Consider the following 23,158-nt stretch of genomic DNA (forward strand, 5'->3'; position numbering starts at 1 on the left):
ATCCTGTTTTGTCTTGTCGTCTGCCGTGGCTGGGCTGCGTTCCTTTTTACGTGCCGTCGGTCGGCTGCTCGGCTGGAATCCACGTCTTTCTGGATGATACTTATGGCTGATAAAGCTTATTACTATATTGTTTTGATATTTGTAACACCAAACTGATGGGAAACCCCACAGCAACACAGAAAATATGCTCATCACATGACCCAATGCTCTAGTTCAGCGGTTTTCAAAGTGTGAGGCGCGCCTCACCTGGGGGGTGCCAGAGAGCTTCAGGGGAGGCACAGCCAGGGATTTTGGGCCCCATGAAAATATATCACATTGGGCCCCACCACCAGGCCCAGGCCACGCCAACCAAGCACAATGCTGTAACCACACCTCCAGAACCCAACCCTCTCATTTATGCTTTAAATAACTCTACCTGTACAGGCTTGCATCTATCTTGTAGTTCAATACTAACTGCACAATATTTACTGACACTGAGCGGTGAACATATAACACTGTGCAGACGTGCAACATTCTACTGCAGTAGAATTCACTATTTAATATAACACTAACATTTCTGACAATAGACCTCAATAGTCATCTTTTATGGTGTACATGCCTTTTTAATAAAAAATTTGAATGGAACATTACAAAATCTAAATAAATATAACTTAAATATACATGACCTCTTAAATTAAAATAAAGTGAACATTAACACCAATATTATCATTTATAAAATGCTATAACAAAAAAAATAACATAAGCAGCAGATATTTTAATTAAATATACATACCAACTACAAAATAAGCGGGTATTAAAGTGTAAACGGACAACAAAACGGAAATGGAAGTGAAAAGGCCTGATGGTGGTGCTAAATCAGAGCCTATTACCTGTTCTCAGTCTTTTTCTCATCATGCATCTTCTGTGTAGTGATCCAATACCGTTACCATAGCCTTGCCCTTTAACAGTTATTACGAGCCCTGGCTCAGCCTTCCTCACCAAGAGCCCAGCGCCTAGCCTTCTTACAGGCAAAGTCACTGATCAAGTCCTTGAAGTCCAGCTTTCTAGCCAACTGGCTTTCAATGGACAGCATGGCAAGACTGCAAAGCATTATGGGGGGACAAGGCTGCTGAGCCTAAAGATGGATCTGTTGGTCCTGGCACCAGGGGGAGGGACAACTGATTTAGTATGAATAGCTGCTAAAAATGTACCTGCATTTATTAAATGTCAGCTAAAGGAGGAGTGAAATGAAAAACCTCTGAATTTTCTGTGAAGATATTAACAGTACTTAAAGGTGGGGTAGGTCATTTTGGAGAAACCAGCTTGAGTGCGCTAGAATTTGAAAATACACAACCGGAACAAATCTGCCACTTCCTTACAGAGCCCCTCCTCCAACACACACCAACGCGCACATGACCAATGAGGGCACGAGATAAGTTTGTGCACAGATGGAAGGCTGACAGGCACGTAGGCCGTCCAGTTATTTTAGCCGGGCCGGCTCCGATGATTGGTCGTGCTTTTTACAGTACCACGGCTTCCACAGATGACTTTTTTAAATGGATTTTTTGTCAAAGCACTTAAGATATTCATTGCTATCGGGATGTTAAGAGCATTCCATGGAATATAACAAAAAGTGTATCTCGAGCCGATTTCTCAAACTTACCTACCCCACCTTTAATGTCAGCAAAACATTACAATTATTGTTTACAATGGACTACGCTTAGCTAACAGACTAATTTCCACCACTCATGGACCACACCCACCTTTTCTTTTGAAAAACTGGGTGACATACTGTCGCCCTTTAGTCCCTCTCTCTTGTCTTTCTCTCCTTTCTTTTCTTTCTTGAAAGCCTGACTTTGTTAGTCGTTGAGACATCGTACACACGGAAGTACTAGCATCCCTACTAACATGCTCTCACTCTCTGCTAGAAAGGGCCGGTGCCCCCTCAGCGTTTGGAGGCAGGACCAAACCATTACAGGTAAATAGAGGGGGGTGTTCGATGCTTTGGATAATTAACTTTTGGAAGAAAATAAGTTAAATGAATCGTAACTTTAGTGAGTACATTATCAATATGTCATTATATTAATGTTAATTATTGATGATTGATGAAAGGTTACTTAACATTTTTTTCTTAATGTTCTAAAAATGTTTGGGGCCCCTGTCAGTCACGGGCCCTTAGAATCGTCCTAACTTTTCACCCCCTGCGTGAGAAACAAAATAACGAGAAAAAGACGAGTAAAGTGACACTTGCACACTTTTGGCTGTCTGTGGAGACCGAGTTCTCCCACCTCGCCAAAAAGGCTGTAAAAGTGCTCATTCCCTTCACCTCCACCTGATTGATTGATTGATTGAAAAGTTTATTAACAGCTTGTATATTGGGTACAGCTCAAAACATACAATTGTTAAGGGGATGCAGACCAGAGAAAGACTTTCGTCTTGTTTACATCAGGGTCCCCCATTTCCAATTCATCATGTCATTTAAGACATATAAGACATATTTGACATACAGATGGCTTATTTACAATTTACATACAGGTGGTTTTTTACATACAGATTGCTTGTTTACAATTTTTATTTTAGATTTCGTTCTAATACATCCTAACCGGACATTTAAGACATACCAAGTCTACAGATATACAGTTAGTAACAGAGTCTAAAATGCGAGTATATACATAGATGGGGGGGGGGGGGAAGCTGTCCATTGAACGACAGGTTGAGATTTGTACCATTACCGGGGCCAGTTTTGCAATGCTCTCCCCCGAAGGTGCTCTTTAAGAGAGGTTTTGAAGGTAAGTATAGTTTTACTTTCCTTTACAGTTGTGGGAAGAGCGTTCCACCTTGATGTGGCATAATTGCGAAACGTGTATTCCCCCTTTTTTGTGCCAAATCTGGGTTTCACATGATTTGTGGAGCTCCCTCTGGTGTTATGATCATGGTATTCCTTGACCTTTGGGAAGAATTTTGACATGTACATGGGTACCATAGAGGTGTAGTGGATCTTGTAGACCAGGCCCATTGCAAGTAGCTGTACTCTGTCGTCTACTCTAAGCCATCCTAGGTTGTCAAAGTGGGCAGAGGTGAGGTGGGTTCTAGATGAAAGGTCAAGCAGTAGTCTGACCAGTTTATTTTGCGATGTTTGAAGTTTTATTTTTAGCGCCTTGGAGGTGCTATGGTACCATGACGTGCAAGCATAGTCATAGTACCCTTGAATGAGTGCTCCTGCCAGAGTTTTCAGGGTGTTTTTGTTTACCAGAGAGGAGATCCGGTATAGGAATCTAGTTCTTTGATTGACTTTTTTTATTACATTGGATGCCATTTGTCACAGGAGAGGTTTGCCTCAAGAATAGATCCTAGGTATGTAATTACCTTCTTACTTGTGACAATAATGTCGCCCACTGCAACTGAGAAGTCGTCGGATTTGCTGAGTTTATGTTTCGAACCGAAGAGAATGGACTCTGTTTTACCCAGGTGTAATGATAATTTATTATCGGCGAGCCAGGTGCAGATTCTGCCGAGCTCGGAGCTGAGGGTTTTTTTCAACCTGCAACCTGTTCCTGCCAGAGACCAGCAGGGCTGAGTCGTCCGCGAACAGGAACAAGTTGCAGTCACATGCTGATGACATGTCATTTACATAAATTAGGAACAGTAACGGACCTAATATGCTTCCTTGTGGAACACCACAGCTCACTGGGAGGGGGGGGGACAGAGTACCGTTTACCTCCACCATCTGTTCTCTCCCCTCCAGGTAGGATTGCATCCAGCTCACCGATAGTTTATCAAAACCAATTGCTTTTAGCTTGTCAATCAGAATGGGGTGATTGACAGTGTCGAAAGCCTTTTGTAGGTCCAGCATCACCATGCCGCAGTACTTGCCCTCGTCCACCTCTTGTTTGATGTGGTCGCTCAAATAAAGAAGGCATGTGTCAGTGGAGTGGGATGTTCTAAAGCCAGATTGAAATTCATAGATTAGTTTCTTTTCCGCGAGGTACTTTTCGACCTGTTCATATACTATTTTTTCCATGACTTTCGAGATGGAGGTAAGTATAGAGACAGGGCGGTAGTTGCCTGGGTCCAATTTGCTGCCCTTTTTGTGCAGGGGGGTTACTCTTGCAATTTTGAAGTCTTTGGGTACTTTTCCCTGTTTTATGGAGAGGTTAATTATGTGAGCTATGACTGGTGAGATGGCGGTTGCTGTGTCTCTGAGGAATTTGGAGGGGATATTGTCGTGGCCAGTGGCCTTGTTAGGTTGGAGGGCGCTCAGTTTAATGAGTACCTCTGCTGTTGTTACCCTTGCTAGACTGAAATCATCTTTGCGTACCCCTAGGTTTTTGTAGTAGGTCATGATGTGATCTACTCCAAAAAGCCCTGAGTGGGAGGGTAATTTATTTACAAGAGTTGTGGCTATGTTTGTGAAAAAAATGTTCAAGTACTTGGCCACATCCAGTTTGTCTGTGATGAGCCTGTTATCTGTCTTTATGTTTAAGTTAGAAAATCTCGTTTTGAGTTTTTTACTGCAGCCAAGCTGGTTATTGAGTAATTTCCAAAGTTCACAGGGTTTATTTTTGTTTTCCTCAGTTTTGACATTGATGAAATTCTTTTTGGCAGTTTTGATCATGGAGCTTACGTCATTTCTTGTCTGTTTCTTTCAATTTTGAGTTCAGTCACGTGGGCCTGGAGTTCACTGCTCGTGCTTTTGGAAAGCATTGACTGACTTTTATGAAACTCAGAGCATTTTTTGTCTCTGGTTTTCATGGCGGTCAGTATGCCGGAGTGCATCCACGGCTCAGCGCGATTTTTTACCCTGGTTGTTCTTAGGGGGGCCAAATCATTGAGTATTGCAGAGAATTTGTTTTTGAAACCAAGCCATGTTTCTTCAACTTGTGTACCACTGAGCTCATCTGACCAGTCCAGGCTCTCCAGTTCTAGGTTAAAGGCCTCGCTAGAGTAGTTTTTGAGGTCTCTAGATATGACTGTTTTGTGACAGCCGGCCCTTTGTTTTAGCTTTTGCGGGTACAGAATATCATATAATGATCACTTAAACCGCATGCTATAACCCCTTTACTGGAGATCCTGGACTTGTCAGAGGTCAGAATGAGATCAATGGTAGTTTGTGTTGTTTCACATACCCGGGTGGGTTGGGTGATTAGCTGGCTGAAGCCGTGCAGATCACAAATCCTACTGAAGGACTTGAAGACGGACGTGTCTTTACGTTGCATATCCGTGTTCCAGTCTCCAATAATAATTGTCTCTACATCCCCCACATCAGCCAAACACCCATCTAATGTATCATAAAAGTCACTCTGTTCCGGTGGTCTATAGATTGTCCCGACTATTACAGATTTAGCATTGTCAAAAATAATTTCAACCCACACAGATTCAATATTTTCATGATGCAGGTCAGTACGGTTTTTGAAATTGGTGTCTTTATGTATGTACATGCAGACACCACCTCCATTCACGTTCCTGTCCCTTCTCACTACAAGATAATCTTCAATTTCAATCTCTGAATCTGTGTGAGTGTGGGTTTTCCGCATTGACTTTGATCAAAGCAAGTGCCGGTCAAGGCTGCAGCCAGAGGATGATCTGCGTTTATTCCTGTGTGCATCTAAGACACAGACTCATTGTTCCCACTAAAGTAGGGGTGTGTCATAAGGAGGCAAAGTTGACGTTCAGTGTGTTGCCGGGAGCATATAAGGATGTATCCACGATGTTGAAAATGTTAAAAGTGTTTAAAAGATATGTGTTGAGAACACGGCGTGCGAGAATATACGGGTCGTGCTGCAGCTAGATTTGCCTGTCCTTTGTAAGAAGGAGTCGGTGACTGACATGCTAGGAAGAACGGCTGTCCACAGGCTGTTCCAACTTTAACAACTTTATTAACTTCCAGGATAGTGAATTGAACATGCAATTGTAATTGGGTGTGTGGTATATTTTCATGCACGGACACGCATGTTCCACAACACACAAACTGAACATCACTCATTTGTCTGACCACTACCAGTGTTCTTGCGATCTTGTTATAACAACAAGTGCACGTTACTGATGCAATATGGTTGAGACCATTCGGGCTTATTCTAGAGGGGTGCAAGGAATAGTTCAAGTAGTGGGGGAGTTTTATACAATATGTTTAAAACATAAAGATAAAAAGTTTTTAGAAAGTTATTGTTTAATGTTTTAAGAAGGTGACGCTACTCAGCCAATCAAATTGGTGCAGTCAGCACGATAGATTCAAACACACACACAGAGACGAGACAAGAGGAGAGAAACAGTCGGAGTCATTTCAAATGGCGGAAGGTAGACAGCAAAAACAGAGCATTTAATGACATTTTCTCTTACTGGACCTCTTTGAAATGCATTATGAATACCCCTGCATTATAGCAACAACAACAACAATAATAATAATAATAATAATAATAGCAATAATAATTGGGAGGGGGGGAGCGGCTGTTCTTATGTTCTCTGAGGGGAGGCTCACCCAGAGTCCTGCACGGGTCTGATTTTCAAGACCCGCTCCCGCCCCGCACCCGCGACGTGCAATACCAAACCGCCCCGCTACCCGCACATATTGCCAATTAGTTCCGCAACCCGACCCGACCCGTCGGCAAAAGATCCACAACCCGACCCGAACCCGCCTATATATATGAGCAGTGAAAACTTGCAATTATTAATATAGGCTACGCAGTTGTACAGTAGTGTACAATACATGTACATAGTGCTGCGTACCTGGACTCACATTCAGGTTCAGGTCCGGACTCAAGTCCAGAGGTTCAGGTTCAGGTCCGGACCTGAACCCATGGCTTGTGTCAAGTTGTGTGAGTAACTAAAGTGAACTTTTTGTGAGCTAATTATCAATTGAAAATAAACTCATAATCAACTAAAATTCAAACTCGTCAGGTTTATTGTGCTCCCTTCTAACATGTGTCTACATTTCTCCAGTGCTTCTCAAAGTGTGGTCCGCGGACCACTGGTGGTCCGTGAGCGCCCCCTAGTGGTCCGCGAGTATATTGGTAACGTTTCACATTTGAAATAAATAAATACATTTAAGTTTTCCGCACTCTCGCGGGAATATCTCCGCAATGGAGCGAGCTAAAGTTACCTTTTGATGGTATGATATAGCCCAACACAACACCTTCATCACACTTGCCGCCACTTGTTTGTACCATTTTCAGGCGATTTGTAATCTGTTCTAGAAAAACGATGATATTTTGGATATTTGTGGAGTTAGGTGGTCCGTGAGTGTTTTTTTATTGGTTAAGTGGTCCTTGGTATGAAAAAGGTTGAGAAACACTGCTCTACAAAGTACAAATGTAAAAAAAACACTTTTTGCCACTTAGTCTACAAATGACTTATGACAGCAACTACAGTGAACTACTACAAAGTTCACTGAATACCACACTGATTCACTGTTGAGAAGCTGTTGGTCCTTTTTTAGTGGGTGAAGGTAGAAGGCTTTGGCGTCAGATGGGCACAGCGAAACATCGTTTTTGAAGCTGGCAACGGGGCAATTTTGGTTTCAGGCTCGGCAGGACATAAAACATCTGTCATTCTCTTTATTCGTATCTTTTGGATGTTTATGATTCTTGGTGTCGGCGTTGTGGGCAAGAGATATGTTTTCGCATCCGTGATCATCATGTTTCAAATATAAAGAGCTTTGAATCAAATGTCGATTTCCTTCTCTGCCTCGTCTGGCAAGATGCAGCTGGACATCCATCCACACCAGTCCGCCGGCTGTGTCCACAGACAGCGCCTGTGAAGCCCTGATTAGCCGCAAATCCGCAGCTGACATAGGCGGGTGGTGCTGGCTGACGTCTTTCCCGTTTTTGCGGAGCTTTTTTACAACCGATGTGAAAACATCGTTGCTTGCTTTAAAAGTAGTTTATTTGGTCAAACCCTGGAAAGTGTCTTGATATCCCTGCCCTAATGCTGAAGGAACTGCACACTGAATAGGTTTCGCCGTTTGAGGTCTGGACCGTTGCGTAAAAGGACCGCACTGCATGTTGAGGGTTTCTGCTCCATAGCTGTCAAACTCTGTTGGTTGGTTTTTTTCAATCAGCCACTCTTTAAATAGTTTCACAGCCCATAATGTGTTCCGTTTTCTATTCAATTCATGCCGGTCCTCTTACATTTGGTCGATTTCTCTGTCATTCAAATCTCTGTGTCTTTTCGCTGTTTTCTTGTCCCGCTTGTCTTTTTCTTTTCTTCACTGGGGACTCATCAGCCACAAACCATTCCTCCAAATTACTGTGCTCTCCAAATATATTCAAAGTAATGTTAGAATCCTCCATGTTGCTCTCACACGACAGCGGAAAACTAAAGACAAGCAGACAGTTTGCTTTGCTTTTCAAACTGTTACATTTGAAAAACAGTTAAATCGACCAAACTTCTTTGTGCAGATGTGAGCGTCCTTAACAACGGTCGATAAATCCTTGACAGCGGTCTGTCTGTTCTGGATTAACAACGTGTCACGTGTTCTGAATTGACCAATCAGAATCGAGTATTCAACTAAGCCATGTAATGACACAAAATAAAAACTTCTCTTTGTTTTTATGATTGTTTTTCTTTCTTCTAGAGGTCTTGTGATTGGCCGTCCATGGAACATAAGCTGTCTGAGGACTGAAAGATGCTGCGCATAGGCATGCACAGGATGGACGGTCACTCAGATATGTTGAGTTTTCCATCATACTATGACTTTATATGTTGTACAACTTGTATATGATATTCTACATCTGCCTCCTGCTGATTGCATGTGTGCGTCTGTGTATTTAAACAAGCTCTATGCTGCCCTTAGATTTTATGTGTTATATACTGTAGGTTTTAATGTATGTTTCTCTCCCACACAAACGCTTATCACAATGATTTGATAAGCATGGAATGTATCAAAACAACAACAAAATAAACAACAGTCAAATATGGGGCACAGATGGGAAAAGAGGAGTAGTCATTATTAGTGTGTGGGAGGTTGTTTTTATATTCACACAAGGAACATAACATTTAATGAATTACATTGATTTATGAATTGAACAATATACTCAGTAAAATGCATGCCTCCTGGCACGTGGACCTATGTTGGACACAAAGCTTCCTTCTAAGACATATAAGACAACTCATCAAAATGCACGTACAATATCTCAGAGACAGATTGCCAAAAAAGTTCTTCTGCAAATTTACATTTTACTTTTAGGTAATAAATCTGTCTCCCATGGCCTGTCCTGTAGCACTAGCCTGTTGTTTGTTATGCACAACACTCATATTGTCTAGTTTAATAAACATTGTAGCCTCTAGCAGGACTTAACACCTTCACTGTTGTAATGACAACAAATGTGCTAAGGGAATGCATTTATATAATAAAAAAAATTGACAACAGAGACGCTTTAGAAAGGACATTTTTCTGCATTTAATTTGTGGATTCAGGGAGACAAGAGACCTTGCTGTCAGGGATAACAAGGACAGTCTCTGTGATGTGTGAATAATGGCCGGACAGAGGTTTAGACATCATTAGAATAATCAGTCCTGATGTGGTCTGAGATGCAGGGCGACCCAGCGGGGGGGGGGGGGGGGGGGCTGATGCTTCGCTGTGTGCTAATTAAGATGCTGCTGCACTCTTATCTCTTTGACCGTCTGACGTGATCCCACCTCTGCCGGGGAGTTTTGTTCATAAATGATATGCTAATTGAGTCCTTCTAATCTAGATTATATTTCATTCATATTTTGATGTGTGTTAATTAGACTTGCATGTTTCCTGTACGGCTCTGACTTGCTTGGGCAACTTCAATACAAAAAAAACGAAATGTTTTTTTTAGTTTTGGTTTCTTTATGTATCTGATGCAAAGCGGTCGAGCTTTGGGGAACAGTTTAGCTGCAGCTCATTGCTTCTGCAGAGCTTGTGGTTTTATCGTATTCCACTTGCTGTCTGCCGGATTGGGAACCTCATTGATCATATCAGATTGGTTAAGTAATTGATTGTTACTGGTTATTAACCTCCCACAACTCTGGACCTGCTTGCCAGCCACTGAGAACAGCCTGTAATCAGTCACAAATGGCAGCCGCTAATGAAATTAGTTCCTGGTTCTGCCTCACAACTTTGTTTGTTCCACAAAGTATTGGCAAGGGCATAGAGATGCCATGGTTTCCATCCCCCGAGAATGAAGTGATAGAACAACAGAATGCAGATAATGAGCTGCTGTGTCTGTGTTGTCTCTTTGTAATTACTCATCTGTCTGACCGAAATATATAAAGATGAGGACATGGAAACTGTTTTCCACTGCTTGTCTAACGCCCAGTGTCACTGCAGGAGGCCTGGACAGTGTTGGAACTATTTGGAAATGTGTGCTTTAATGCAAAAATATCTTCTGTACTAGTTATTTGTCACACATATTTCAAAAGTTGGCAGATAAATCTTTGTGTCTTAATTCTTCATGCAATGTGTATGCTGTCCAAAGACAAATGAAGCCTGAGGGGGTGACACCAGTCACACACATTTAGTCATGCTAAAAGTTAGATGTTGAGACTGTGTTCATCATAAAATAACCCATAGCAAGAGTTTCATCTCTGAACCAGGTAATATTATTTACATTTCAATATGTCCAGTGCAGAGTTAAGAGTGACAGGTGCTAATTAGCCTAGCTTATAGCACACACACTGGAAGCAGGAGGAATTGTTTCCTATAGTTAGCCAGATAAGATGAATACAATAAAGTATCCCTATAATGTACGATTTACACATTTGTGATGGAAATGTGCAGTGTGGTTCACTTTAAACCAAAAGCTGACCTTTGTTAGTGCAGCTAATTGCCTCAAGCTTCTGCCTGTTCTGTGATTAAAGATGGAGCTAACCCCTCGATTCCACCGGGTCTGTCTGCGGCGTGTCACCGATGCGCCGCGGTTTTGGTCCGGCCTCCTCCTGCGCCATACCCTACCGGGCGCGTTTCAGAAGCATTTCAGAAGCGGAGCGTCTTGCCTGCCGGCTCGCAGTTTTTGTTGATTTGGGCATATTTCCTGGACAGGCTACTTTGTACAGACGAAGTTAATAATAATTGTAATATTCCAGTTATAAACAACATGAAGCAAAGATGTGTTGCTGTATTTTAGTGGTAAAAAAATGCATTCATCATCGTAATTATTCTATATATATAATTTACACAGTGCCTGTAAACCGGAGGAGAACGCTGGCATTTCTCCTCCTACTTGAAAGACTACGGAGGGATAGGGTCTGCAAAATGAGTTTATTTTGGGGATGGGCTGGATGCTCTGACCATTCCACTTCCCGCCCGGCGCCTCTGCAACGCTTCGCGTTGAAAAATAGACTTGAATCCTATTTTGAGCGGAGCCCAGCGCCGACACGCTTCTGGGAAGCTTCTGGGACGCTTCTGAGCCCTCTGGTGGAATAGCACCCATTGACTAGAGTGGCCGCGATCTTTGCGAACCCCCAAAACACACCAGGAGCGTCTGCGTCGCGTTACAGCCGCGCCGCGGCGGTCGTAAGGATCGCGGCCACTCTAGTCAATGGGTGCTATTACACCACACGCGCCGCGTTACGGCTCAGACGCGTCCCAGAAGCGGCTCGGCGCAGCGCTTCTCTAAAATTAGGATGAATCCTATTTTTGACGCGGCGCAGCCGTAAGGTAAAGTCGGGCAGGCAGCCCCCCCCTCGCAGGAAGTGGAAAGGTGAGCATCCGGGCCAGGCCCATCCCCCACATATACTAATTTAGCAGACCCATAACCGGCTCCTTCTCCTCCCCCCATCCCCCCGTAGTCTTTCAAGTAGGAGAATACATGCCAGCGTTCTCCTCCGGTTTACAGGCACTGTAAATGATATATATATATAGAATAATTATGATGATGAATGCATATTTTTTTACCACTAAAATACAGCAACACATCTTTGATTCATGTCGTTTATAACTGGAATATTACAATTATTATTAACTGTGTCTGTAGTCTACAACACAACAAAATAGGAAATAACAACAATAAACACGATTTAAACAGACACAAACATAAACCATTTAACTACGTATAGCCTACTTACTTGTAGAAGTACAAATGTCCAGGAAATATTCCAAAATCAACAACAACTGCGAGGCTGCACACACGACGCTCCGCCTCCGCAACGTTTTGAAACGCGTCTGGTGTGTGTTGTCGCAGGAGGAGGTCGCAGCGTGGCGCAGCCGCAACGTAACGCGGCGCAGACGCTCCTGGTGTGTTTTGGGGGTAATGCGGCCGTAACGCGACGCAGACAGACCCGGTGGAATCTAGGGGTTACGGCATGTCCACACAGCGGCGTGCGTTGACGCTTGCCGGCGGGCGTGTCTGACACTCGACCAACAACCAATTACATGAATCTCCCGCCCCTGACACACAAGCAGCGGTTTGATTGGCTAGAGCTTGTACTGGCATATGATTCGATTGGCTGACGCTTCTGCTGAGGCGTCAAAAGTTGAACATTGCTCAACTTTTGCAGCGAGCCACGCCAGCAACGCTCCGCGTCGCTTCCCACGATGCAGTTCGGCTAAAAGTGACGTCACCCCATTCAAAGTGAATGGGCAGAAGCGTTGGAAGCTTCAACGCACGCCGCTGTGTGGACGGGCCGTTAGGCTGCTAAAATTAAATCAGCACTGTGTAGGGTTGGGAACCGAAACTCGGTTCCAGATGAGAACCGATAAGAAAATGCCGGGTACCCGTACAAAATACACAATTTCGGTTCTGCTTAACGGTTCCTAAACGCGGTAGACCCTGTATTCCACCGGGTCCGTCTGCGCCGCGGCGCCCCTGTGGAATACAGGGTAAGGGAGGACTGGCCATCTGTGTGTTCTGGAGAATCACAGAACGGCAGGTCGTCAGCGGGCCGTTGGCGGCCGGCTCGGTTCGCTGATGGCCGGCACCGCCCTTCATTTTTTTAAACGGCATCATGTAAGTTGCGCTGACAGGCGACAGAGGTCCACAGTTGCCCCGCAGCGAGGCTCCCCCGCCCTCCCGTAGACAGTTCACGAGCCCAGTCACTTCATAACACCAAAGATGGGTCGCGGTAAACGCTCTGAAGTGAGGCACCACTACACTAAAAAAGAAAAAGACAAGGCACAGTGTAATGCCTGCTAATAGCTTCCCACAGGCATAGGAGCTCAGTTAAAATAAAGCACAGCTATTGTGCAATACATTTGTATTGCATGTATATTTTTTATTTGTAAAAATGTTAGTTAAAGCTTAAAAAAATAAAGATATTTTTGTTATCTAAACGTTTGACCTCTTTCTTTTACAATTTTGGAATCGAAACGGGGAATCGATAAGCAGAACCGGAATCGGAATCGATACATTTCAAACGATACCCATCCCTAGCACTGTGTGCCAAAAACTCCCTAGAAAGACTGTGAGCATTGTACACTTTCTGCAATATAACAGACATGTTGTTAACGTTTCTGACAGAAAATATGTTTCATATCAGCCTTTAATTATACATGCAGAAACATATGCCATATGCTTAACATTTTGAAAAGGTTAGCTTTAGGTAACGACATTATTGGTTATGTTCATTCAAAAACTGTTACATAATATGTAACTTCATGTGACTCAATGACATATTCAGATGACAAAGCCAAAGGGCAAGCGTTTTACCTTAAACAAAATGTAGTTTTTGGTTTTACAAGCAACAACAGCAGTATGTAAGTCCTGTGCTTGTTTTACCTATTCAACACGTATCCAAAAGTGACTTAACCTGTTGAACCCCATCGACCCGCCCCCGGGCGGAAAAACGCATCATTTGCAGGAAACAGCGTCTGAGGGCTTCTTCATATTTAATAAACTATGAATGTTTTATATCCATGTAACAGGAAGAAACTCAGCTAACTGATCATTATTTTATTTTTTTGCAAAAAAAAACACAAAGCTAAAGCTCAGCCTCTGAATTAGCCACGAGCGAAAAAATGCTAACGGCGGTTGCACAGAAACTCACTCATAACACCCTTATTACTTATCGTAACTGCACATCCAACATATCAAATAGCATCGTGAGAAGACACAGAATCTATAGGTATCTAGATCATCACTCCATGATATGAACTCGCAACTTTATAAACAAACACATGCATTACAACACATGGCGCTAAGTAGCAAACACGGCATTATGTCTTACCTTCGTCGTTGTCTGATCAAAATGTGTCTTCAATGGCATTAAAACGATAAAAACGCTGCTGAAGGTTAATCCAATGTGTCTGTGTCACTTTGAAATGATTTCTGATAATCCATCAGCAATAAACCTAATAGTTTAAAGATTTCAGAGCGTGAGACAGGTTTCGCTTTAGGCAAACTGCATGCGCGTCGCCCCCACTTCACAATGGTAACGTTGGTGTGTATGTGAAAGTTCCCCTTTGATTCTATTGGCTCTAACGGTTAAAAATATATGTCAATCACCAAAATCGACCAATGGGTTCCAGAGAAACAGCAAAAACGCCCATTTCCACCCGAGTTTTTTTTTTTTTTAAATCTCTCTAAAAAGGTCAAATGTCAGTTGTTTTGCATCAATCTTGATACAGGGTACTTATTATATGTTTTAGTCTACCATCACATCATTCAAGGGTGGTTTTCACTATAAGTAAAAAAGAATATTTGGACGGACACTATAATTTACAGTTTTTTACTATGTACAATCTGAATTCTCTTTAAAATAAAAAACATCTATATTGATTCTGACTTTTCTACATCCAACTCACAGGTTTATCATTACTTTGAGAACAAAGATTATTAATTTTCCCCTTTTAGAAGGGAAGATATGGTCATTTGTTCTGGGAATGTCATTTTCGAGCCTGAGACCTGAAAAACAGGTTCAGGGTTTAACAGGTTAAGTCCATATTATATTTGTTAATATATTACATAACTGATAATAATAGCTGCTTCTCTGGCTTATACTCACTCTGATCACATTGACATTCAATGTATCCGTTGTTTACAGAAAAATATAATACCAACATTTTATACTAGTAATTATTATTCACACAGAAATGAGAGAGTGCTGACTGAGTTTGGGGTGAGTGGATTGAACAAAAAACATCAAACTAGTAATAATTTTCCTATTTTCCTCCAAGAATTAATTACATTGTAATTATTGTCACCTCGATGAGGAAGGTTTACTTACATTACCCTAAGTACTAATTAAAACCCTAACCATGATCTTTCACATAAAAAAACTGATTTATTTGTCAACATTTGTTAAAAAGGCACAGACAGTTATGTGTCCTGTCGGTGGATCGGTATGTTTGCCAAAATGCTGTGTTAGATTTTGAGACAGTGTTCATCATAAAATAACCCATAGCAAGAGACTTGGTCCATTTCAATATGTCCAGTGCAGAGTTTAAAGCCTTCAAATTCTGCTAATAAGACAGTGCCTTTTTTTTGCGATTTCATTTCTTCAAAGTTGTCTGTGTACTGTACACCATTTCTCCACCTGCCTGTGTACCTCATACCAAGCCGAGCCAATTAAAAGCGAAGTAATCAATCGTCTTTGCTTTCAAAGTCTTCTCCAATTGGCCTGAGTTATCAGTCAGCCAAAGCAGGCCGATTGTTTCCTAAAGCATGACCACATGACTGCTCGGGATATGTTTTGAAATGCCTCTGATGATCTTCTCATAACCTCAGAGTGAAATCCATTCTCTGAAGAGTCAGCCTTTGTTGAGGCTTCACTGAGAAGCTTCGCATCAACAAGTAGCAACAATTCAGCTCCATGACATGTGAAATCTGAATAATAAGGAATATAAGGGAAAGCTACGGACCAGCGTTACCAGTATGAGTTATGCTGATAAAATAATATCCAACAGCGACTTTGTAATGCTTCACATGTGGGGTTTCAGGAATTCAAGACGCTTTCAATACTGGGTTGTGTTTGTTTGTGTATATGCGTCTGTTTTTGTGTTTGTGTGCTGAGATCTGTTCGCCACAACTGGGATTGTGTATCCATGGTGACGGCTGTTAGGGATTGTGAGAAGGCAATCTCCAGGAAGTCATAGCCGCGGGATGAAGCATATGTGGCATGAGGATGGCACCAGAAGGCTGCATTGTGAATGTCCATTTGACCATCTGTTGTGCTCCTGCAGCCAGGAAGCCCCCCAGAAACCACACAGGAAGAATGGCATTTTCAAATGCCAGGGCCCGGGACAGCACTCGTCCCCCCCCCCCGGGACATCCTGGGCACGTCCCAGAGACTGTGCTCTCAGTGGGGCTTCCAGAAAACATCCTCCACTGGAGTGATGACTCCGTGCGGAGCATTTGTTGGTGAGACGGCTCGAGTGGAAGCAGCCTCAGCACGGCTCACTCATCGGCCAAAGATCATTACTCTTCCTTATCTGGGGCCAAGTCCTCGGGCTGCTCCTCTCTGGTCCAAACAGGGAGCCATTACCAGACTGCTCAGTGGAGCCTGTCTGCAGCCTGACCAGAACTACTGGCATTCCACTGCTGCTCAGGGACAATCTCTGTACTGTGGTTGGCCTTACTCAGTGGTGTAAAGTAACCAAGTACATTTACTCAAGCACTGCTTAACCTTCCTCTTGTCAAATTAGACCCGTTTCCAAATGCTGGGATATACGTTTTTTTCTATCTTAGTGCCAGAAAAATAATATTTGTGCTTTTATATTAAGTTTTGGTGAAAAATAAATTATGACCACTTTCATTAGGGTTGGGGTTCTGTTCAAATGTATAGCATGTTGGTTGCATTTGTAAATCATTCAACATATTATAACATATATATTTTCACTTGTAAATTAGGTTTAATTTGGTTTAAACTGGGTCTTTTGACCATACATTTCCAAAAAGAAGATGAAAAGGTGAAAAGCAGATTTGGGTTTATTTGTTATATACCGTTATATAAAATGTAGGAGAAAAAGCTGCAAAGTTGATCGAAAGACAGCACAAGGGTTAAGTAAAATTCTCAGATGCTTGTACTTTATTGAGTATTTCCATTTAGGTAACTTTCCATATGTTACTTTTACTCCACTAGTAAATACTAAAATAAGACTTTATTTACACCTGGTTTCAATGCACATGCTACCCCGCAGTAAATAAAAGAATAAGAATGTGTTCCACCTTTACAAGCTTGATGAACACATTAATGCATTAATGATTATAATGACAACACATAATACATATATGATTCTTTGTATAATTCTTCTGAAATAGGCCAATCTGCATAGCAAATACTTTTAATTACTTTTAATATATTTAGATGACTTTTCTACTTTTACTTGAGTAACATTTTTGAATGCAGGACTTTTACTTGAAACAGAGTATTCCTACACTCTGGTATTTCTACTTTTACTGAAGTACAAGATCTGAATACTTCTCCCACCTCTGGCCTTACTTTACTGTAAATATGAAATACATTCTGAGTATGTGTTACATATTTAAGGACATAGGGGTGGTGACATGTGACAGAGTTTGAATGGATCAACCTGTAAATCATACAACAGAAATACCAGGTTCACAGCTTCCAATGATGCAATGGATTTGTAATCTGCAGGATGAATACAACTCTATTTCAGTTCACCTTTGGGACAATCATTTGGGAGGTTATTTGAGTTTTTCTTGTTAATGGCTGTTTCACATGGTTTCACATTACAGCACAGCCTCTGATGGTACAAGATCCTGTGGTTGTGCATGACTGAATGGGAAACATTGCTCTTGTAGTTTCTCTCATATCTTTATACATTTACAAACCAAGGAGAAGTTATATGAAAATAAATCACCAAAATGTATCCCTATCAGTTTTATTTTTGATATATAGTTGTATCAACGTGTTTGTATGTAGATGTAGTCTCACAAGCGAAATGGTTCTAGAAACATCGGCTGGCTCACTACGTTAGTCAGGACGATAAATAACCCCTATCTCACATTTCAGTTCAGACTCAAACTGTCAATTGTCATTCATTTAGGTCATACACATGATGAATAGTAATAACTTTGGTAATACATTCCCTCTTCTTCTGTCATCAGGGCAAAATGTAAAAAACCTCACTTTTACAGTAGCATCAACTTCACTTGTACTTTAGTATCGTGGACTCAAGCGAAAAAGAAAAAAAAAATGTTTTATATAGATGCTTATAATGTATACAATTGTGCACCTTTGTATACACTTTGTATTGACTGGATACGTAGCAGGTGGGCGCGGCTTTTCTTATGACATCATAAAAGTGTAAACATTAGGGGTGTAACGGTTCACAAACATTTCGGTTCGGTACGTACCTCGGTTTTTTGGTCACGGTTCGGTTCGGTACGTTTTCGGTACAGCAGAATTTTTTTTCACAAAACAAAACATATATATATATTTTTTTATTATTATTATTAAACTGTGAATAATGTATTCACTCAAATAAATACAAAATAAAATAAACATTAAGGTGCAGCATTTCAATGAACTGAAATAATCTGTATTTGAACTTTACTGTACTAGTACTCACAAAACATAACTATTAGTTTTGGTTTTTAATTATTATTAAACTGTGAATATTCACTCAATAAATACAAAATATAATAAAATGAACATTAAGGTGCAGCATTTCGATTAACTGTATTTGAACTGTAGCCTACTGTACTAGCAACTAAGCAGCCAGTTTGACATTAGGACTTGCTTTGTCATTGTATTTTCATGTTTTTTTAAATAAAATTAACTTGTCCACATTGCTTGCCGAAAGGGCAGATCTGCTGGCACTAACAATGTCTCCTGCTGTGGAGAAAACCCTCTCGCTAGGGGACAGAGGTAGCAGATACAGCCAGGTAGCACTTTGCTAACATGGCAACATAAGGATATTTGGTGTTTGTAATAGCTTTGGCTCGGTCTGAACTCTCTGCGAGTGGTGGAGGCTTACATGCTAGTGGGAGTTGGGTTTTGCACTTCAGTCTTTTTTCTTTTGGTACCGGTGATATTCACGTTCGGGTGATGCCTTTTCAAGAGTGTGCAAGTTTGATGTATTGCCAGCCGCGTAACCAATTTTAGTTGAACAATGCCGACAAACAGCTTTGGTTCGGTCCACCTGTCTTTGTCCGTCATCCTTGAACGTAACTGCGAAACCAAAATGTTCCCAAACCGGAGGACTTCAATGATGCTGGAGGATTTTCGAGCTCAACTTTATCTGCATTCGCCATTAATTTTTGATAGTTCCTCAAATTACTGACTACATATGAACGCATCCCTCTGACCAGCTCTCATAGTATGCCTCTCATCCAATGAAATGACTTGCTCGCTCTATGACGCGTTGAACCCAATGTGAGCAAATGACTCTGAATGCTGCGACGCAGCACCTGAGATTACTTCCAAGAAGTTGTTCACGTTCTCAATTTTTTACGTTTAACGTTATATTCGTTCGGTACACTTCGGTACACACCTGTACCGAACCGAAGGGCCCGTACCGAATAATTTCGGTACGGGTACGTGTACCGTTACACCCCTAGGTAACCATTTAATACTGAAAAAAATAAAACTTACCAAATCTATACAAAATAACTTTCCTTTATTCAGGATGATTCATTTTCACTTCATACACTTTACTTCTGGTGGTAATGGCACAGCTTTAAATATATGCCCTTAGGAGGAGCAAACTTGTCCAGCAGCAGCAGTTAAAACATCGAGTCTTTTTGCTTTTTGTTGAACCAAAAAAGATGTCCTTCTGACATATGAGTTGTGGTATTAAGCTTTAGCCTTAACTTTAATGTGCCCTCTGGATATTTTTTCTCATTTCCTTTTTTTTATCTCTGTCTTACTTTCAAGTGCCGCTATTCTAAAATCTAAAATAGAGATAGGCAGCTGTATACCGTGATTTGAGATATACTATTGTAGTTATGTGGGTGCTTGTTACACAACCCTGAGGGGTACCATAATAGCTAAAAAAAAGGCCACATACAGCCTGCTGCACGCTCCAGTCCCACTGTCCTTTAGAGAAAGGCCACAAACCAGATCGAGATGAAGGGGAGAGAGGCTGAAGAAATAGGGCGCGGAACAGTTCTTACTCACAGATTAGTGAGTTTGTGTGAATCATTAATGGTCCCCCCTCAGGACCAAGCAAAGCAACAGCAAAACTCTCATCCTGCCATTGACAATTCAATCAAAATAAGTGCCAGAGGATAACCCTTTAGTTCCTTTCCACAAATGGAAAGCAGCTTGGCCTTGAGCCCCGTGACTCAAGGTCACCTTCAACTAACGCAGCCCTGTCTCACTGTGGGAAACGTATGCCACCCATCTGTACTGTGGTATGATAATCGTCTTAGGTGTTGGGCCCAGACATCTGCAAACTTGTAAAGATTGAGCTTATGGAAGCAATAGCAGTAAGCCGCTACCGCTACCGCAGAATGGCATGTTGATTGTTTTACTGGTGGGAAAACTAAAGTCACATGAGCATAATGTACAACAGCATTGCAAGTATGAAGCATATATTGCATATGATTTATATAGATATAGGTGTAAAAAAAAGATGAAGAAAAAAGTTCTTACAAATGGGTCTCAAACCCTAGGCTCTTGCATTTCTAAACCAGCTGAGCATCAGTTGCTTAGAATGTAATAACTTAATAAAACACTAAAGAACATGTAAAAAGCTGTGTTTTAAACTAAATGTGCATAACATGTGTGTAATGTGCATGAAAAAAGCAGATTAAGCCCCAAGCTTGTTTTTCAGGTCTCAGGCTCGAAAATGACATTCCCAGAACAAATGACTATATCTTCACTTCTAATAGGGTTAAATTAATAATCTTTTTTCTCAAAGTAATGATAAACCTGTGAGTTGGATGTAGAAAAGTCAGAATCAATATAGATGTTTTTTATTTTAAAGAAAATTCAGATTGAACATAGTAAAAAACTGTATGTTTATAGTGTCCGTCCAAAAAAACATTACTTATAGTGAAAACCAACCTTGGATGATGGTAAGGTAGACTAAAGCTTTAGGAATCCAAAGTACAACATAAAATAAGTACCCTGTATCAAGATTGATGCAAAACAAGTGATATTTGACCTTTTTAGAGAGATTTAGCAAACAAATCTACACCTCTGAGGTGATTTGGGTGGAAATGGGCATATTTGCCGTTTCTCTGGAACCCATTGGTCGATTTTGATGATTGACATCTCTTTTTGAACCGTTAGAGAACAAACTAGACTTTTGAAACTACAGGAAGATAAGGAGGACTTTTACAAAAAAGTAATAGGATTGTTGTCCAGAAGGATAGCATGGACTTCATCTTCAAGTCAAGGTAAGACCACAATTGTAATGAAAATGGGATCTTACTAAGAAAGAACAATCCAATATTTAAATTGTGGGTAGGCCTATCCTTTTGTTGAACGGTCTGTTTAAAATGAATTGAAGCATCAGACTAAAAAAAGCTTTTGAAAATAACCGAATATTTCGATTAAGGTCAAAATATAATATTTGTAAATCTGACTCTGACTTTACCTGGCATTGATCCGGACCATTGACCTTGTATAAAATTCACAAGTGGACCTTTAACAAAAAAGTTTGAGGTACCCCTGCCATAGATGAGCCTTACGCAGCGTCCACACGGCAGCGTGCGTTGAAGCTTGCTGGCGGGCGTGTCTGAAACTCGACCAATCACATGAACTCTCCCCGCCCCGGACCACAGAGCTTGTACTGGCATATGATTTGATTGTCTGACGCTTCCGTCGAAGCTTTCAAAGTTGAACTTTTCTCAACTTTTGAAGCGAGCAACGCGAAGCGACAGAACCACAATGCGTGACGTCACCTCCCATTCAAAGTGAATGGGAAGAAGCGTTGAAGCTTCAACGCATGCCGCCGTGTGGACGGGCCGTTAGTGTCACGACAACAGCCTGCCAACAATCTGACCAAAGCTGCTTAAAGTTAAGTTAATCGCTGCAATCCTGGGAGCAGGACAACATTGATAAAAAAGAAGAACGAAAGTTCAAGAAAGACAAACAGTCTGAGATGTTGTTAACAATCCCAACTTTATCCAAATTTAGTTGGAAGAAAAAACAAAGCGATCAATCGGTGACTCAAACTCTCCTTAGTCAACATCCAAGTTCACTGCCCTTATGGTTAAGACGTCTATTTTTACTCTGAAGTTAAACTCTTTATTTAAGTATAAAGGTTATCTGAGTACATATTCCATGCCTACATAACCCACAATGCATCTTAACCGCCTACAATGTGGTCAGATATTGTGCTATCAGCAGATAGCCTCGAGCTACACAACTCTTGTAAATTCACTTCTTTACAATAATATATAAATAATAAACAATAAATCCTAGAGATGATATGATGATAGCAGGCCATGCGATATCAGTCTCTGACATCATTTCCCCTCCCTGCCCCAATCATGCTATGCAGATGGATTTGATCTTTGCACTAATTTTGCATGATTTCCGGTGTGTTTCATTACCTCTCCACAAGAAAAGAAACAGTTTTTCTTTTAAAAGTTGATACATTTGTACTTCTGATAGATATTTCCTTAATCTCTGACTGTTCCGGTGAACTCTGTGCCTCGAGTGCCGACGGCAATCATAGAACTGTCAGACAAATGGAATAATCTATTTTATTTGATCACCTTTCTCTTTTTGAACAAGCAAAGATTTAAAACAACAGTTTTGGTTCTTTGAAAGCCAGAGAAAAGGCAATTCTTGGAGATGATTTATTTTGTAATTGTCTCCCAGGAAATGCTTGAATTCTATCTACTGCTGGGCTCAGTCACATGGAAAACAGCAGGCTGAGAGATGGCTGATGCATTTCTACACAAAGTCTGAGCTTAGTAGTAAAAGGGGACATTGTGTTGATTTTTTTTGTTTAATGGAAACTTCAATCAATATTTTAAGAGTCTTTGCCTGTGGAGTTTCAGTTTTCCAAACATGAAATGCTGTGGAAATAGTAATTATTTAGATTGTTGAGTTGAATCTTAGTGGGTAATGCCAAAGAGCAGTCTTGCTATATTCAGCACTCTAAACAAACAGTGTAAAAACAGTGTGAAAGGAGGATGTTTGAAGCCTAGAGTTTACACTCAGCAGAGTCATTGGCCGTTACTGTAGCCACACAATTCCAATTTGGTCAGATAGGATGAAGCCAGAGGTTGTGATAAGCACCGGGCTGGTTATGTCAATCGTCTCATCTGTCAATCGAACAGACATATCTCCGTCTGATGTCACTGTCAGCTGTTTCTTTATTGACAGGAAGAAAAAAATACTTCTTAGTACTGCA

General features: G+C 41.2%; 1 protein-coding gene across 4 annotated transcripts in view; it reads left to right on the forward strand.

The window, feature by feature from the left end:
* The window catches only part of tsnare1 (T-SNARE Domain Containing 1), a 359,325-nt gene that overhangs the window by 45,930 nt on the left and 290,237 nt on the right, over positions 1–23,158 (forward strand). For 3 of the 4 annotated variants that reach the window (XM_034226527.1, XM_034226528.1, XM_034226526.1), the window contains exon 2: positions 8,549–8,643. The exons of the other annotated variant lie outside the window; for it this stretch is intronic. In XM_034226527.1, coding sequence (XP_034082418.1) covers positions 8,600–8,643 — 44 coding nt within the window. In that variant the 5' untranslated portion in view covers positions 8,549–8,599. The remainder of the gene's footprint in view (positions 1–8,548; positions 8,644–23,158) is intronic. 4 annotated transcript variants of the gene reach the window in all.

This window comes from Gymnodraco acuticeps, unplaced genomic scaffold, assembly GCF_902827175.1.
Source record: "Gymnodraco acuticeps unplaced genomic scaffold, fGymAcu1.1, whole genome shotgun sequence".
NCBI classification, from domain to species: domain Eukaryota; kingdom Metazoa; phylum Chordata; class Actinopteri; order Perciformes; family Bathydraconidae; genus Gymnodraco; species Gymnodraco acuticeps.